This window comes from Pezoporus occidentalis, unplaced genomic scaffold (assembly GCF_034315485.1).
Source record: "Pezoporus occidentalis ecotype Australia unplaced genomic scaffold, CSIRO_AGI_Poc_V1 ctg76, whole genome shotgun sequence".
In the NCBI taxonomy this organism is placed as follows: Eukaryota; Metazoa; Chordata; class Aves; order Psittaciformes; family Psittacidae; genus Pezoporus; species Pezoporus occidentalis.
This window is the reverse complement of record NW_026916115.1, coordinates 511,689-530,390: the sequence shown is the minus strand read 5'-3', so window position 1 is coordinate 530,390 and position 18,702 is coordinate 511,689. Positions and strand designations below refer to the sequence as shown.

Sequence of the window (18,702 nt, the reverse complement as noted above, 5' to 3'; positions counted from 1 at the left end):
CACTGATACAGAGGTGGTCTGCAAGGCACAGCCAGGCTGCAGGTCTCTGGAGTAGGAGAGAAAACCAGGCATAGGCAAAGCCTTGCTAACACAAAGCACAGGTAAGTAAGAACACAGTTTTTTATATTTACCTTTGATAAACAGGGACAAAATGTAAAATATTATAGATTATACACATAAGGGAGAAAAACACAGCTTTTAGGTTTGCTCTCTTTTGGGCACAGCACAGCTAATCTGCAAAACCCTTGGGTAAGCCATACCTAACTATGAATCCTACAATGCCAGTATGGCACCAGCAATCCTCCACAGGGTTCATTCCTGCACGAGCGTTGCTTCAGAGCATCATGGGAGTCTTCATTGCACAAAGCCTTCTCCATGAAAGAAAACCTCCTACCTGAGGACCTGTCCCCACAGATGGCACAGATGTGTTTGGCTAAGGATCCTGGGCTTGTAGATGGATAATTCATGTTCCCAATCCCTGGGAGACCTGGCAAGGGTTTGACATCCTCTGAGCTGCTGACATTGTTCAAGATATTGAGCTGCAATAGCAGAAGCCACAAGACAGGTTAGAGGATCAAGACTCATACTCCAGTGAAACCATCCCCAAATTGAGCTGACCCCTCCTTTATTGTTCCTGCTGGGCTCATCCCATAAGCTTATCACCAGCAACTCCATGGGGCTGCCATGGGCAGAGAGACATCCTCTGGTGAATCCAGCTGGAGCAGTTTAAGCAGATGCCTGGTAGCAGATATTGCCTCTCATCCTGCCCTGATGCTGTAACCAAAGCCAGTACTCAGCATAGCTATAAAAGAGCAGGCAGCAACCCTCAGCTGCTCAGTTACAGCTTTGAAGCAACAGCGCTGGCTTCATTAGAGGATGCTGATCTCTGCTTGCAGCCTTGAGCACTAATAGCTTAGTGAGGAACAGCTTTGCAGCCAGGCAGTTTGTTGCAGTGAAACCTACACTGCTGCATGGCTAGGGAAGCCCTAATGATGTTGAGTGGGTTAGCTTCCCTGATTCACGATAAACAGATCTGCATGAACACATAAAAACATGGCCATCTTGGTCATTCCCTGGGACTTAGGTCCCTAACACTATCACAGCCTCGGGATTGGAGCAGGTTTGGGGTTACCAGCTGAAGAAAAAGGAAGGGGCTGAGCATCTAAAAGTCAGCTTCAGTAAGATGCAGACAAATGGCCCAGAGCCCCCAGCTGAGATCCCCAGGAGCTGCTCGTGGCTGCTGCAAGTTAAAGGTTACAAACCGACATCGATTAGAGACCAAAGCCTGATGTTGCCCAGGGCTTCGTTTTATTGCTATTTGCTTTCTAGCTGTTGTTGGCAGTGTAGTAAGGATTAAGGGCCATTGAGCACGTCTTTTCCAAAGCTGTCTGGGCAGAGCAATGTCTCCCCAAAACCACTATGAAATCATCTTTCCCACTGCCGTTCTTTGAGAGCTGGGAATGGTTTCTTCATTATTGAGCCTGTTTTTAGCAGTCACCCCAATTTATCAGATAAAGTTCTTCTTCCCAGCAAGAAGGTGAAACTAGGGACACAAAACAAGGCTTTGAATGAAAATCCAGCTACAGATATTGTTAAAGTCTCCATAACATCTAAACCACTAGATTTCATGCATGCTGTTGCAAGTTGTCCGTTTGCTCCAAGAAACTGCCCATTTACCATTAAAAAGTATAATTTCCACAGGGAATTTCAGGAAAAAAAGAAGAAGAGTTCATCCCATTGGGATTTTTGGACTGGTCATTATGAAAAAATAAAAAGGTGAAGCCTGTATTTATCTTCCTTCACACTTTTCCTGTATTTTCAAAGCTTCAAAGGTCTGATGACATTGAAAATACAAATTATCCAGCAAAAAAATTACCACATTAGGAGCCAGGTTGTTTTGCTCCTCTGGAAAATAGAAGTGCGCTGGGAATAATTGCCCAGAGGAATACAGGTTCGCTCTCCCCAGCAGAAACCCAGCCCAGGCACTGGCAGCTGTAAATATAATGCTTCAACATTGGCCCAAGAAAAAGGGAAATCAAAACCCTTCCTCCCCACAAGTATCCAGCCACCTTTTTTTAATCCTGAAAACTTCTTGGCAAGATGCTGAGCCAGGAGGAATTTCTTATGGTTTATAATGTTACCCAGAGTTCAGCTACTTTTCTTTCTGGCTGCACTTTAAGACAGTAACAGGGAGAGAGGATGTATGGGAGGGGGAGGGAATGGGGCAGTTTTAGCCATCAGTGTCCTCAGAGCTTGACTCTGGCAGGTTAAGTGCAATCACGTATGATATCTGGGACAACTACTTGAACCCAAATCCATTAGCTGCCTCTCTGCTGAATCCCCAAGGCCCAGCTGTCTCCTTGCATTAGAGGCAACACAAGTGAAACCTGCTCCTCAGAGCTGGGAACTTGGCACAGTGCCTAGGTTGGGGAAACCACTTCCCGGTTGCATCCCCATCCCCAAAGGAAAGGCTTCCACACAGCCAGTGCTGCCACAGCTCCACCACCACAAAACACCTGCCCTGGATGCCATGTGTACAAGTCAGGTTTATGGGGAACAGCTGTTGGTGCACAGGAAAGAAGGATGTCAGGTGCACCCACTGCAGTCAGCCCAGATCCATGCAGGAGCTGAGGATGCTGGTAAAAGCTAAACCAAACCTGCCAAATCACCCTATACTCTCTCAGAGCAATTCAGGGGCCTCCCCACACCACCCTTTCCCAGCCTTGGTGGCAGGCACAAGGAAGAGCTTCAGACAGACTGTGTAGTTAGAGTAGTATATGGGGCAGAGAGGGCTTGAGGACCATAGAATCATAGAATTGTTAGGGTTGGAAAGGACCTTAAGATCATCTAGTTCCAACCCCCCTGCCGTGGGCAGGGACACCTTATGCTAAATCATATCACCCAAGGCCTCGTCCAACCTGCTGCTTCTTCAGCAGAAGCCCAGAGGCTTTTGAGTACTTCCTACCTTCAGGTCTCACTAATAAAACACAAAGTCTTGTTAATAAAAGGCAGAATTTCTACTTAGATCTGAACTCCCAGAACATTTCAGCACACTAACAAAATTCTATGCTGCCACCTTCTTCCCAGCCATGCCAGAGGTGGTGCCAGGTTCTTGGGCAGCACATTCCTGTCTCTGCCCCACAAAGCCACACCAGGAGGCTCCCAGCCCATCCATGGCTCTGGGAAAGCACCAACCCTAACACCTGAGTCTCTCTGCTGTCTGAGTGAGCTCAGGCAGTAAGGATAGTAGGGCCTTGTTTTTCTTCAGGCCAAGTTTATGTGCAACACAGAGTATGTGGCTGGCATTTAGCACTAACATTTGCCTCTCTCTAGAAAGTCTGTCTCCTTTCCAAACAATGAAACAAAGCAGATATCCTTTTGCAGGAAGAAGAGGAATGCTTCACATGCTGCAGCCCTTGGTCATCCTGACTACTTCTATGTACAGTAATTACATACACTGCAAAAAAAAGATGCAGTGAAGGAGAGCTGGACTGCACCCACAGTGAGAGCTGACCTGGGAATTCTCTCCTCCCACTTACTGTGCAGGGTATCTTGAAATATGTACAGGTGTCTTCTCTGTGTCTGTGCCAGTGGGGGTTATGCAGAAAGATTCATGTGCTGGAAATTGTTCTTTACAGCTCATCTCCCAAGTGAGATGAGCTGGTGGCCAAAAACCACCAGACTTCACACCAGCCAATCCACACCCTCAAATTTTGGGACCTGATGCAGTCTAAACACTGTGAATTGTAGCAAAGCAAGTATGCGCATCTGCATACCTGTGGACTTGCATGTGTCACAAAATTCATGCCCGGGGCTGAAGGCAGTGAGACGGGGTGTGAGCTGATGGAGGACGCAATGACTCTGTATGGTGAGCCCAGTGAGTTCACTGGAGACCCGATGGCATTCATGGGGGATGGCAGAGCCCGGGAGGCGTTCGCAGGGGCTTCGAGGTAGTTGTGGTGCCCCTCCACCGAATTTCCCGAGGAAAGGCTTGATGACAGGCTCACAGATGTGGAGCTGGCATGGACAGGGGAATCTACAGGGAAAAGCAGAGAGATTAAATACACTATGAGCAAGGCTGGCTGTACAGCTATCAGCTGCCCAGCCTTGGTCATGTTCTTTCTAGTAGCTGGTGCAGTGCTGTGTTTGGGCTTCAGTCTGAGAACAATGTTGATAACTCACCAATGTTTTAGTTGTTGCTCAGTAGTGCTTACCCTGATCGAGGACCTTTCAGTCTCTCATTCTCATGCTCTGCCAGGAGGGAGCAGAGCCAGGACACCTGACCCAAACTAGCCAAAGGGGTATTCCATACCACAGTACAACATGCATGGTATATAAACTGGGGAGAGTTACCCAGAAGGGACTGACCAGTGCTCAGGATGGGTTTGGTGTTGGTCAGTGGGTGTTGAGAAATTGTATTGCGCATCACTTGTGTTTTCTGAATTTTCATTTATCCCTTTTTGTTGCTCTCTAATATTATTAACAATATTGTTATTTCTGGTATTATTTCTATTATCATTGTATTTTACTCGATTGCAATTATTAAATTGTTCTTATCTCAACCTGCAGGTTTTGCATTCTTTCACTTCTCCGCCCCATCCCACCTGAGGGGAAAAAGGTGGGCAAGCGGCTGTGTGGTACTTAATTACCAGCCAGGTGCCAGGTCTAAACCACAACATCAAGGCTCTAAGCCAACCAGCAAACATGTCTTATGCTATAAAGGGAAAGAGCAAAATGTTGGTTATGGTACACAACATAGAGTTACATACAACAACAAAACGTATTATAAAGACAACACTTTATACTCAAATCTGCTTTCACTGCTTCGGTGCCTCAGCTGACTTGGAAGAAGACACCACTGCCTGCCTGCTGCTGGTCTTCTCTGAATTACTCTCTGAGGTCCCATTTCTTTTGTCTAAGCTGGTGCTAGAGACAGTGCACAACTGAAACCATGAAATCTCCACTGATCAGGCTGCAAACCCCTGAATGCTTCCCGTGTCTTATGAAGCACCTTTGCTCTCTGCGATGGCTCAGGCATCATGCTCAGCAGGCTCCTCTTGCCATGGCTTAGCTCCTTCCCTGCCCACTCACCAACCCACGATGCTATTTCACATGATCCTCCAGCTGTCAAAACTCAATGCCAGCATTTTCTGCAGCAGCTGGAGCAATGGAGGACAGAAACTGCCCATGACATGCTAGCAATGCAGATTATAGGACAAGGCATCCCAAAAATATTTTGTCCATTACTTTTCCTCACATAGTATGAGACAGAGCAGAGAATATTCCCACAGATGTTCCTGGGCAGACAATTTCAGAGACACAAGGAAAGAGGGTTTCCTCCTCCCACACTAAAGAACCCCAGTGCACATTGCCAAACTAAGTCTCAGAGTAGCCCCATGAGACCAATCTGCCCCTGAACCCCACTGGGAAGGAGGAGGTATAGAAAAGCAATATAACCTTGAGCATTGCCACTTCAGGGCAGTCTCTGAGGCTGAATGCCTCACCCAAGGTCTAAATGCTTTCTTCTATAGGACCAGTCTCCTATTCAGAGGGTACCTGGGCATCAAATGCCCACTAGTTCTGATAGGTTATGTATCTAGCTGTATTTTAAGGATTTATATGACCTTTTCTCCCTCCCCTAGAATTCACCAACCCCAGTTAGCAATAGCTGTATTAACATTTCAATGAACCATTGTTTCTCTGTTGTTTTGTCAACACAGGAGATCATTCCCTGGAGTAGCAAGGAAAAGATGTTGTGTGGGAAGGTCACACAGTTGGTTTTCCATGGCTGGCATAAAGGATTCTTGTTCCCATTGCATTTGCAAGTAAGGAAGCACTTTGGTGTTTTGTTTGTTGGGGTTTTTTTTCCTCCTTTTACCATTATTGCAAAGTTATTTACGTGACAGTGTTTGTATTTTACCTGAAGTAACAATCAAATCTGATTCAAAGGGAAGATGCACAATAAAGACGGGAAAAGGTCAGCTTGCTGAATAACATTAAAGACATTTGTCAGAGTCAAGGAGGACTAGATCTGCCGTTATCAACCCACTTCAGACTTAATTCTGCAGGAGGGGTGGGGGGAGAAAAGGTCTTTGTCAATTCTTGCTTTGGCTTTTTGGATCAATTCTCCCAGTGGGAAAGCAATGTGCAGAAAGAGGAAGCCGGCTTAATGACAACAGCAGAAGCCTTAGAGGCAGCAAGGCGGTCTGAAGGCAGAGCCAGGGCTCCTGCCTGCTGCTGGAAAGAGCCATCTCGCATCCCCCTGCCACCATCATGGAGACAGGCAGCCTACTTTCTGTTAATAGACAGCAAAATCTTTCCTTGTAATGGCTTCCAAGCGCAAAAGACTTTCACCCCAGACACAAGTGCCAGGAGAGCATTTAGCAGTGGGCAGAAGATGTGGTTTTCCTGCCCCTCCCCGTTACCTATGAGCTCAGCTCACAGAGGCACCTCAGTTGTTTCCTGGGACTTTAAAGGACTTGTGCCAGAGAACAGCAAATGCATTTTTCATCACCTGTGAGTAGTCTGGTACCATAGCATGCAGCCCTGCTCAGCATCTGTAGCACAGACTTACAAAGAAATTGCTTTTATGCCTCTTTAAACAGCTAGATAAACAACATTGCCTTTGAGGATTCTTCAGCTTGGAAAATAAACTGCTGAAGGGGAGACTGCGCAGAAATCTATCACACTAGGACAGCTAAGGAGAAGCATGATTCTTCATCCTTTTCCATTAACACAGAAAAGGGCATATTTTGAAAGTATCATGCAGAAGATTTAAACCAATAAGAAAAGACTCCCAGGAGAGTTATTTAACTGTTTGCATTTACATCAGACCTTACAGAAACGTTGTCACCATTAAGTTTCTCCGTTAGAAAGGTTCCCAAGGACGGAGAGCAAAGCCAAGCAGACTGCTGTCCAGGACAAGCCCCATGGTGTGCTTGTGTCAGTGCCAAGAAGGCTATGGCCAGGTGAATCCCCTAACCTCCAAGATGGGATCAAAAGTTGAAACCAGGAATTGTGAAGAGCTTGCACCTACCTTTTTTACCCTATCAATGAGACATCAAAGAAATACGAATGCATGAAGGAGATGGACAGAGAAATGGAAATATCTACTGGCAAGCACAGTAGATATTTTTTACACCTTTACATAGGTGTAAAGGCAGGCTTTGCCAGGGCTTGATGATACACACTAGAGCTAACAAGCGTGTTTCCACAGTGCCTGGCCATGCTGTCCCGCTAAGGCTGTGACAAACCCATTGGTGAAAACCTCCCGTGTTAAGTTACCATTTTACTCATGAATAATTTTATCCACCTGTTACAGACTGTAATACAAACTGCATGAAGAAGCGTTGAAACAAAAGGAAAACCAAAAAAGAGAAAAAAAAGGGGGGAAAGGGGCGAAGTAAAGCACTCCTGCAAGGTGGTCCAAACTTTGACTCTCAGTCTCTCCCTGGGATAAGTTTGTCAAGTCAGTCCCTGTGGGAGCAGAAATGAACCCTCCTGCATTGAGAAAATTTCCCACTCTGGGGAAATAATTCCTCTCAGGTTGTAGTGCTCCAAGAGGGATATAACCTGGTAGCAATCATATCTTATCAGCTTGTGCAAGTAGCAATTTGCACAACTGGCAAAAGGTGTCTACAAAGAGCCATACCAAAGCACCTTTAACACCGGGGTTACTTAGTTCCTGAGCTGAGTAACCTCAAAGTTGCCTCAGTCCAAAGGAGCCAGGGTGGCTTGGACAATGCAAACAGCAGATATTACAAGTATGATTAATTTTGGTCAAAAAAAAAATTAAATGAATCTTCAGGAAAATACTGATGCTCTGTGTCCCACATTTCTCAACAGAAAGCAGCCAGAAAGACCTTGGGCTTGCAGTGGCGGCATGGCCTTCCTCAAGGTATTTTCTTCCATGATTTGGGAGACAGCCAGAAACGACAGCATAGCAGCAGAGCAAGGCCAGCAAGTAGCTGGTCTGCAGCAGGGAAGCAGCTCTGGGACAGAGCAGAGGGCACTGAAGAGACGGGACTCAGTCCTGCATGACTGCCACAGCCGGCCGCCTCTGCCTTTGCAGCAGCACTCGGCACAGGTGACATTTACACAGGCCAAAGCGGGCCCCGAGTCTGTCCGTCAGGTAATGTGAGGTGACAAGCAATGCCGGGGTTCAGCCGGCTGTGCCGGAGCCCTGCAGAGCAGAGGGCAGCCCTGCATCGGGAGAGAGGGCTCTGTGGCTGGCACAGCCCCTGCCTGTGGGCTCCCACACTGACCAGGTCCCCCACGTCTGCTGGGGAAGATGGGCTGAGACCCTGCATCCAGCATCAGGGCTTGCTACTGCTTTTAACCACCTACTCCAGATTCAAGATCAACTTACTTCTGATCCTCAAATGGAGCTGTTTGTGTCTTTCTCCTCTATCTCCCTCCTCCACATTAATGCTTGGACATTTCAGGGAAGCCTGACACTGTATTTATTTCTCTCCTGGAGGAGCAGAGGTACAGAGGACAAGGGGGAGCTGCCCTGTGTAGCTTCTCTGATGTCTCTCCTGCAAACAGCCTACAGAGAAGTCGGTGCCTCAATCAACCCTCCGCAAGCTCTCTTCTACAGGAGCAGACACAGTCCAGCCTCCTCTTTGCAGGAACCAAAGCCTGAGAAGAAGAAACCTGCTTCTGGGTGCTTTGCTCTTTCAAACTGTCTCTGCAAATGTATCACATCACTTGCTGCAGACAGCAGCTGTGTGTTGAAAGCGTGCTCACACACACAATGTCCATCCTGTTGCTTTAGCACTCAGAATAAAGATCATATCTAATAATCATTCTGCTGACATTAGAAAAAAATAATGAGAGAAGATCCTAAGAACTACTTCACTCTCATACGCTCAAGGACATAAGCATTACCTTCATGCACCAGTCACTGAAGCAGAGGACACAAAGCTACGATACTTTGCTTCCACCAGTGTTTCATCTCCACCTTAGCAAAATCGTAGCCCAGTGATGGGAAACTTACATGAATAGCCTTATAAAATCAGGAATAGAACACCACTGGCTACATCACAGCAGATTCATAGGTGTTTGACAGATGCACCTGGAGAGCACAGACTCCAGGTCCACTACACCAGTGCTGAACAGCCAGGTCTGGGCTAACATGGCTACGCTGATCCAGGACCTACATTAGCTCAATAAGGCCAGGTTGGATACCTTTGTGCTATGACCACTTCACAGGTAAAGCTGGGGCGGGCATAAAAGCAAAGACTATCTACAAGAGTGTGCAAGTGACCCCAAATGCCTTGGAAAAGGCAGCAGGAAGATAAGCATCCAAGCTGCAGCCAATAAAGCTGTCTTGATTTACACCCAAATAATGACAGGAAATACCAGTCTCAGTAATTACATTTGAGCAGAAAGTGGAAGGAGGATGCAGAGACCAGAAACATCCAAGCTCTAAGTACACTGTCTTTTGAACCAGTATGGGTTGCAAGTTTGTTATGGTTAATGCCTTCAGCTGTAACACCTAGCAAAGCCTCAAGGGAAAAGATGTCCGTGTTAAACACTGGGGTCTTTCTTCAAATAAGGCCTAAAGCAGTCAGGCTTCCTGAGACCTGAGAATCTCTGGTAAGCCTAGAGATGATGACACTTTCAGCCTTTAATTTTCTTTTTAATGTTAGAATCAAAAGCTGTAACTTTTCAAATAGTGAAAACCACGCTTGTGCTTCTGAGGCCCCAGATATACATGAAAGAGGTTCATATCATTCACACGAGCAATTAAAGTTGTCCTGCCTGACACACGACTAGCAAAACTTCGCAGATACTTCATCCTCCGCAGATCAGAGAGCACCAGGAAGTGGGAAGAGACATGAACAGAAGGGCTGATTTCAGGAGAGGAGCACGGGCGTGTGTGGGAGGTACAGCTTGGCAGGCAGCTCGTCCTTGGGGACGACCTTCAAGGGGAAGTACCTGTGAGAAACTGTCCTGAAACTGGATGCAGTTATGCAGCAGAGAACCCAGGTTAACTGGAACCAAAGTTTTCCTGCTATGTCTGCAGGAGTAGTTTTTATTTAATACATGGAAGCTAAACTGAGTAACTGTACCCTTTCTGGTGGTATTTTTAACTGTCCAAGCAGATTTCCACAGGCAGTACAGATTGCCATGCTAATATCCTACAGAAAGGTTATTGTTTTCACCTTGCTTTTAAGGTCCAGTAACCTTTGTGCTTCCATCTTCCTGCTCAACTTGGAGTCAATAAATAAGGCAGCCTTCCCCTGCAGCTAACACACATGGAGGAGCAAAATTTTTTGGAGGTGTGCTGGCACATACATGAGCAGGGGCTTCTACAACAGGGATCTGCACAGGGCGGGAGAGAGTTTCCCTAAGCTCTCTGGGTGCTGGGAAGAGTTGCCCCTTTTACTCTCAGGTAATGCTCCTATGCCACTCTTGCAAACAGGGCCCACCCAAAACCTGGGCTGTAAGAAACCATGGGCTGGAAATACACAAGATTTTCACCTGCCCTGGTGCAGGTTCAGCATCAGATGCTATTTTGAGGTCTTGCTCTGACTTAACTGAAATACTGACTCAATAGCTTGAGATGTCCAAGGACATTTGGACAAGAAACACCTGCAGTGTAACCACATAACTCTTCTCTAGTTAGTACCCTAACAAGGTATCACATCCCCCTGGTGACCACAGTAACACACAAGAGTTGGATAACATTTCTCATCTCCAAAGAAAAAAAGTTGTTGCATTTGAGGCGTGAAGGGTTTTTCATGATTGTCTGATCAGCTTTCCCACCTGGCCAGCAAGATTTCCAGCACAGGATCCACCAGGAAAAAATGCAGATTTCTACCACGGTCTTTAAACTCCTTGGAGAGGCTACAGGTCCCTATCAGAAATGTGGCTGCCCCAGGCAATTGAAAGCAAGTGTCTCCTTCTTAAAAAAAATAAAAATAAAATAAAATCTATATTTCAGTAGCTACAGGAGTTGCCCAGTCACTGAAATTTCTCACATCTTTTCTGGGTCAAAAAGCCCTCTTCCATCTTCACATACTTCAGTTACAGGTTCTGACATAGCAAGCTGTGACAGACAGAAAAAGCATCACACAGGTCACAAAACCTGAAACCATCACAGGCAAAAATAGGTGCCAGCCAGCAAGGCAGCCCCACTCCAGACACAATGTGGGTTTTTCTCTCCTTATCCCCCAAATGACCTGGCCTAACCCCACTTTGCTTGGGAGAGCTGACAAGATTGAAGCCAGAGGTGGTGTGGCCACAGGCCAAGTTACATGAGTACTAATAAAAGAGACTTTGTGGAGGAGCCAAGTTAGCTCTTGTCCCCAACCAACACTGCCAGAAAGTGCCCAGAGAGAGAGGACAGCCAGCACAGCATCTTTTCTTGCCCTGGGAGCTGAGCTTCAGATGAAATGCATCCTTCTGGAGAATAAAAACACATTTTGAAGCCCTTTCTTTGTTCCTATAGCCCAGGCTGTGAAAGCAAATCCATCTGCCTTAGTGCACACCTCCTGCTTTAGATGTCTAAGGGTGACTCATCTGAACACTTGCCCTGCTACTCTCCAAACTCATCTGTAACACTTTAGAGTCTGACTGTCCTCTTCTCACCACAAATTATGTACTTATTACCAATTGGTGTATGTACATTCTCAAATTTCATGGTGTTATTTAGACATTTAAGATCAAAGTGAGTTATACACGCTATCGAAAACGTGTTCCTTATTTCTAACCTGAATGTCAACCTTAAGCTCAAAATGAAACCCAGAATTTCAGAGCTGAAGGAAATCTGAATATAATAAGATCTAGACATGCCAAACAGCAGCGGCCACATCATCTTAACTACCCTGCAGCAACAAGGTGCAAGAACAATGAAGGCAGCAAGCTGACAGCCTAGTGTGGACACTGCCCTTTTCCGTTGTCTTGATGTCCCCCTTCATAATGCCAGCACAGGCAGGACCAGAAACATTTTCATAGCTATTTTAAATAAAGGGGAAGCAGCAAAGACAACGTATCATGGGCCTGATGGAGATGCAGGTTGCCTTCACAGGCTTTGTGGTGAGGACCCCAAAGCAGTGGGAAGCTTGCTACACACACACCCACACCCCGCTCCCCCCAACATCGCTGGTCACCATGATCTGTCCTGCTTCATCTCTCTCAAAGCCTTATTGTCCTCTTGTACAGCCCATGGGTCCCTAAAGTTGTCTGGCCAGAGCAGCAATTGCCTTCTCAAGCAGCCAGAAATCTCTCTCTGCACACCCAACAACCCAAGGAGAGGCAGTCCCACACCACCTGCAGGTCCCCAGCCCCACCAAGCTGCCTCAGGGGCATGGAAGCCCTCCAGCCTTGAGGAGAATGTAGATGCAAGTGGTAACCTGCGTGTCTATAGCATCTGGGGAGGGTAGGGCAGGCCAGAGTGACCGTTTTAAATCAGCCCAAACAAAACTTGGCCAATGCTTTTGCATCTCTGTCAATAACTCACCTGCAGAAAACACTTCTTGCTAAACCAAATCAGAAGCAGGCTAAAACTTCAGTTAAATAAAAGTTAAAAGTTCCAATATACTGAACTTCGGGCTAGAGAGCAGTCCCTTCAGATTTGTTGGTGAAGTAGAAATACCTCTGCTCCTACTAACAATTTCCTCCTCTAGAAATCTCCCAAACATTCTACTGAAAGCTGTGACCCCTGTCTCTACAGGGATCTGTGCCCTATTCCCATGAAAATCAGTCTGAACATCACTTTTCTTTTGCTTCTTAGTAAATTTGTAATATTCAACAAACTAAACACAAATAACACTTTCATTGTTTCACTCTTATTGCAGCAATAGGAGAGAGTTTGGCTTGTCTTTGCTTAATCCTTAAAAACACCAGTGAGCAACAGATTCTTCCAACGAGTCATCTCTTTTGTACAGAAACTGCCTAAAAAGTGCTTGTGAAACTTGGGGATGATTTGATGCAATACCAATGACTTTTCTGGAGTTGGAAAATTACCAGAGGTGAGCATCTGGTGCAAGAGGGAGGAAAAAAAATGCACACATAGCGGGAGCATCCCATGTGCAATTCAACTTCTGCACAAACCTTTCTTCTAGCAGAGAAATAACAGGTTTCTTGTGATGTATACAGCCTGGGGCTTCCAGGGGAACTCCTGGAGGCATTCACCTACCCTAAAGGGCTGGGAACAACTTGAGGAGTTTTCCAGGGAAACTAAGACTTTGCACATCCATAAACCATAATGAACTTTAACCTCCTTGGAGCAGCACCAATGATGCTGTCAGCAGCCAAAACACGGGTGCTTCCAGTCCCTTGCAGCCAAGCACTCCAACCTGCCCACACCCTGCATCAGCTGGGGAGCCCCTACAGCTCCTCAACTCGTTCCACTTGCACATCACCCATGTTAGGACAAGAGGAATAACTTCAGAAAAGATAATGAGCAAACCCCAGTAATTGCAGAGCCCTTTTCCCAAGAGCTTCGGGTTTCTGCAACTGGGGCTCGCTTATGGCTGGTATGTGCAGGGGGATTGCAGCTCACAGCCACCCAGACACAGTGGTTCACAGACCATTGTCTCACCGTACAGCTTCATTTGACTAATCTGACAAAGCTTCACACAGTTATGGTGGTATCTGTGTCACACAGACAGGAGACAGCCCCTGGGCAAGGAAAGAGCCCTCTTTAGATTTTCTTGGGGGCTGTTTTATGTTTTAAAATTTGGGTTCTTTTTCCCCTCCAACAATTTAATTAAAATGCAATTGGAAAGGTACTTAGTTGGTTTGATTTTGTTCTTTCAATTCATAGATTCAGTCCATCATACGCAAACACATACATGCATCTCTCAAATGTCATATACGGAACTTTAGAGGAGAGTCACGGTTTGACTCAAGCCTGCATAATTACAGACAGCTTGGCTTGGCTGTGCTGAAGTTCACAGCACATACAATTACAGGACAGTTTCAATCATAAGCACACAGGCACCACAGGTTACAGCTACATACAAGCTAGGTTAAACATGTTTTTAAATTCCCTTTAACTCCCCCATACTCCTACTATGGAATCAGTTCCTCCACCTAACCCAGAAGGCACAGATTGCAAATGCAAGTAAAATACTTACTGCCAAAGCCCGCAGGAAACTTAATGAAGTGAGGATAATTTCCATACATGTTTAATCTTCAGTTCATTGCTTGCCTTTCTAAACACAACTGTCTCCCCTAACTTCAAAGCTGCCTGGAGTACAGCACAGCTCGCCAGGGTCGGGGCATGGCTCTGCAGGAGCAGGGGCTCTTGGAGGGTGCCACGGCAGCTGCCTGCTCCCGTGGCCTCATCCTTGCTTCACGCTGACAGCAGCTGCTCGCCGGAATGAGACATGTTCTTGTTCTCTGCTGCTCAGGGCTGGCTCCCGTGCTCAGCTGTCTCTGCTCCCCGCAAATTCACAGCAGACCGTCCGGGTAGCATAATCGCCTGGATAAGACGCCGATCAATGCATGACAGCTCCGGTATAGATCACAAATTGGGAGGGGCAGGGGGGGTTAAGTTGTTCAGGGGAGGAGCATCGTGGGGAAGGAGGGGGGTGCCTTGCTTTTCCACCAGTGAAGACTCGATGCAGGTTATTAGTTACACTAGACCCAGCCATGTGGAGGTGTTTTCCGGACACGTGAAGGACCAACCCTTACCCAGAGTGGCTGTGCCCTGATCATGGGCTGGCTGACAGGGCAGGAGCACACATGCAACCTAGCACTTTGGGGCTAGGGCTGTGCAGGGCAGGGAGCTCCATGCTCCCATCCCACATCAAGCCCTGCCTCAGCTGCACTCCTGGCATCAAGTTATGGCCCTTGCAGTGCTGGACTGCAGTCATCCCTAGGAAATGCAGCCAAGGCTGAGGAGAACCAGGACGTTCCTGGGGAGAGCAGAGCTGGAAGCTCAACTCCTATCCCCAGAGGAGTCCAAAAAACACCCAAAGCATGCCCCAAAAAATTGTTAGCTGTTGCTAAAACTGCCTAGGATGAGAAGGAGGGATATGGGACAGAACCCAGGGGCTCAGTCCATGCCACAGTCAGTAAAGCATTCACAGCAGAATGCAGCAGGCTTCACACATAGTCCCATATGTACATCCAGAATTTCAATTTAATGTCCACCCAGCCTGATAATAAAGTACTGCGGGAAATAGGTAGAAGTAATCACAGACAAGCAGCCAGTTGCTAGATCAGAACAAAGCCACACGCAGTCTTCATCACTGCCTCCTCCAGTGACTGGTACTCTGAAGGGGAAGCAGTCCCAGCTCCATGCCTGGCAAGCCCCCTACCACTTGCTGCAGTTGGGGAGAGAAGCAGGGATGCAGGCAACAGCAGAGCCCACTGCTCCTGGCTTCTGACATGGGTGACCTCAGGTGAGGGCACCTTGAAGGGATGAAGGAGGAAAGAATTTTGTCTAAGGTTGTAAAATGAGCACAGACCAAGGTCTGCACTGACTTACATGACTGTTGGAGGAGGAGGTGGGTTACAGCCTTGCCACTGGCACGAGCCATGTGGCAAAGAATGAAGACACAGAGCTAACAAGGGGCTCTGCCTTTCCAGGGAGACCACAAAGCACCCCCAAATACAGGATGGGGAGCATGCCATGCAAGCAGCAAGGCAAAAGGAAGGGAGAACAACAGATTAGAATGTTTGGCATTCTTCAAGGGCCTGCTGGCTCTTGGCTCCCTCCAGGTCACCCAAGGGCCCATGCTGCCCTTTGGCACTAAGCACCGTACAAGGGGAAGGCATGCAATATGCCAGCCCAGAGCTGTTCACAGCATCCAGCAGCAGCTCATGCAGATGCTGAGGTGCTGTCAGCATAGAGGTAATGCTTGTGCAGGAGAAGGAAAGGTTACCCTTGTTAGCTCTGTTTCTTGCTTCTTTCTCAGGCATTGCCATACCCATTTCTCTCTAACCAGGGGGTTTAAACAAGTACCAGCATCCTGCATAGCCCATAAGCTGGAGCCCAGGTATAGATGCACTGGTTTTTCTTACAGTTAAAAAAACTAAAATTGAAAAAAAATTAAAAATAAAAAAAGGTAAGATTAGTATTCAAAGAAGGTTCTACTAACGGAAAAAAAACCCAAAACCAAACAAGTAACTGCAGTCTTGCAGGGGGAATACAAACAGAAGAATTTGCTCTCATATTTTCTATTGGCCACTGTTCACATCTCGTTTGGTTTACTGCACAAACACTAATGGCACTGCAGAACTATTTCAGAGGAGGAAAGGCAGCTGAGCAGCATGCATACATGCCCCGCTCACAGGCCACAAGTTTCAAACTATGGGGAAGGAAGACCATAGGGTTTGATAGCCAGTACAAGAGCATAATACAGCAGCATCTGACTGTGTGGTGCCATGTCCCATCCCTCTCCCTGTTCAGCTGAGCTCACGTTTTGCCCTGCCACGACACCAACATACAACAAGGACTTCCCCAGCAAATGTCCTCAGCAAGGGACAGTCCTCCTCCAAGAGTTCACAGCAGCATCCAGGTGCAGAAGCCATAGGCACAGCTCCTGTTTCAGTGGGTACCACCCCCTCAGTCACCTGGCCATGCACTCACACACCCATAGGTTCCTCCAAAACCATCTCCACCCTGCCCTAATCCAAGTGGCATCAGATCTCTGGCAACCACAGGGATTTCTAACCTCTAGGCAAAGTTTGCTATTTCAGGATAACACCGACTTTGCCTCTGGTGCTGTCCTTTAACAGCCACACTTGGGATCCTCCTTAGGGGCAGGAGGCAAGAGCTAGGCACAGAGCAGGGATGCTCCAAGACCCCCGGGCAGAGACCCAGAGTGCTGCAAAGAAGCGGCCTGCAAGGTGGCTTGTTTCAATCTTTGGACAGAAAATTAGATTTATCAGCAGGTCAAGTTTCCTCTGTGATGAGACTGAAAGAAACATTTTTCTATCAAAAACCCCAACAAAAAATCTGCTACAAAAATAAGTGATTTTCACACACACACCCTCAATAAGACCCAAGGCTTCCACAGAAGAGAGGGACTTTGTGCAGCCCCATGTGCAGCCTGCCAGAGGGATGTTTCTATTATCCAGTGTCAGAGGATAACTCTGGCATGGTGGGAAGCCTGTCTGTCCACCCAGAGACTTTTCCCATCAATTGTCCATCACCCCACAGAGATGCATCTAACTGGGGGCCATCTATCCTCAGTCTTAAAGTGCCCACCAGCACTCAGAACTGAGTCACTATTTCAAGACAAATCCTCTCTTGCCCAGCAGTTTTACTTCCACCTGCTTGAGTTATACCTTACTACAGTCCCAGCCTGGCTTGTCCCTTGCCCTCAGGCTGGATGAGAGGGCTGTGCCTTCACCCAGCAGCAGTGAGGCAGAGGTGGCTGCAGAGCCCATTGAGCCCCAGCAGCACTGGGACAGAGAGGTGTGAGCAACAAAGCAGCTTTGCATTTAAGCACCAACCGTGCTGAGATTTAGCAGTACCATACTTACTGACTACATGGGATCTCAGCAGCTTTAATTCCATGCTAATGAAGTTTTAGTGGGGAATTATTTTTATTGATCTGTCCAGAGCAAACAGCCTGATTTTAGTCCAACTCTGCCAGCACCCCCTTTCCCAGCCCTCTTTTCTTTCTCCCAGCTTAGAAGAAAGGGGAGAGGAAATAAGACAAAACATCTCTGAGCTCCTTAAAAAGGCTGGCAGTCCCAAGCAGTAAGTGGATTACTTTATTGATTTTTAGCAGATCTGGGTTAGTGAGTGCTTAGTGCTGCAGAACACATGCACATACTGAGCAACTCCAAGGAAACCCCACCAGGCCCTTTCCTCAGGCAAAGCGAGCATCAGGCAACACATTTAGGGGTCCACCATGGGTTTTGGGGTACGGAGAGGCTCAAATCAGTACTCAAATTAGTCTGTGACAGACTCCAGGAACCAGCCCAGTCTCTCAGCAAGTGCTGCAGGAGCATACAGAGGCAGATCCCCAATTTCTACTAGAAATAATAGCACAGGTCACTGCTCCAAATTATTGAATTCTGTTTTATCACCACACACACACCGTTAAGTAAAAGGAGAAAAAATAACTGCTACTATTATTTTAGGAAGGAATAACATTGCCATGCCACATCCAGGTGGGACTTAGTGCTGCTGACTGCCACCCAGCAACCACACCTTGAGAGCATCAGTCAGAGTGGGACTCCCAACAAAGCAGTGCTGATTCAAGCCAACTGAGATACTAACATTGTGGTGGGGTCACTGACTTACCTCTCAGTTAGCTTTCCAAAGCCATTTCCCTGCAGCCAGCATTTCAGCAGTGTGTTGGAATAACACCTCAAAGAACGCCCAGTACTACTCCACCAAGCCTTTTGGAACGCTAGTCTCTGGAGCCAGACCCTAAACATGTGAAAGCCTCTCCCATTCTGCCACAGAACCAGAAAAGCCAGAGAGTAAATAAGGTCCCTTATCCTTGCACATTGGATTGAACAAGGAAAACTGCAAACATCACCACGAAACCCATCAGTCCATCAAATCTTTGTTTAAAGGCAGAGGCATTCTTTGGTCATGCATGTGGCAACAGCATAAGCAAATAAAAAGGTTGCAGCCCTCATAACCTTACAACTGCACATACATATTCCTCCTGACACTGCTTCAGAGCTAGAGAGTCCCTGAGAAGACTCACTGCCCATAGGGTGTTGGTGTTAGAGCTGGAGCTCCCTTTACATGGCTAGTGAAGTGCAATAGGGACT

At 47.0% G+C, this 18,702-nt stretch overlaps 1 protein-coding gene across 7 annotated transcripts in view; it reads right to left on the bottom strand.

The window, feature by feature from the left end:
• Window positions 1-18,702, bottom strand: part of RXRG (retinoid X receptor gamma) — a 38,471-nt gene that overhangs the window by 6,946 nt on the left and 12,823 nt on the right. For 4 of the 7 annotated variants that reach the window (XM_062602194.1, XM_062602188.1, XM_062602187.1 and 1 more), the window contains 2 exons: window positions 3,777-4,036; window positions 395-539 (listed from right to left, as the gene is read on the bottom strand). In XM_062602194.1, the coding sequence (XP_062458178.1) occupies window positions 395-539; window positions 3,777-4,036 (405 nt within the window). Of the gene's footprint in view, window positions 1-394; window positions 540-618; window positions 809-3,776; window positions 4,037-7,862; window positions 7,900-14,090; window positions 14,443-18,702 lie in introns of those variants that run through there. The other 3 variants (XM_062602190.1, XM_062602189.1, XM_062602192.1) reach the window with 3 other exon arrangements.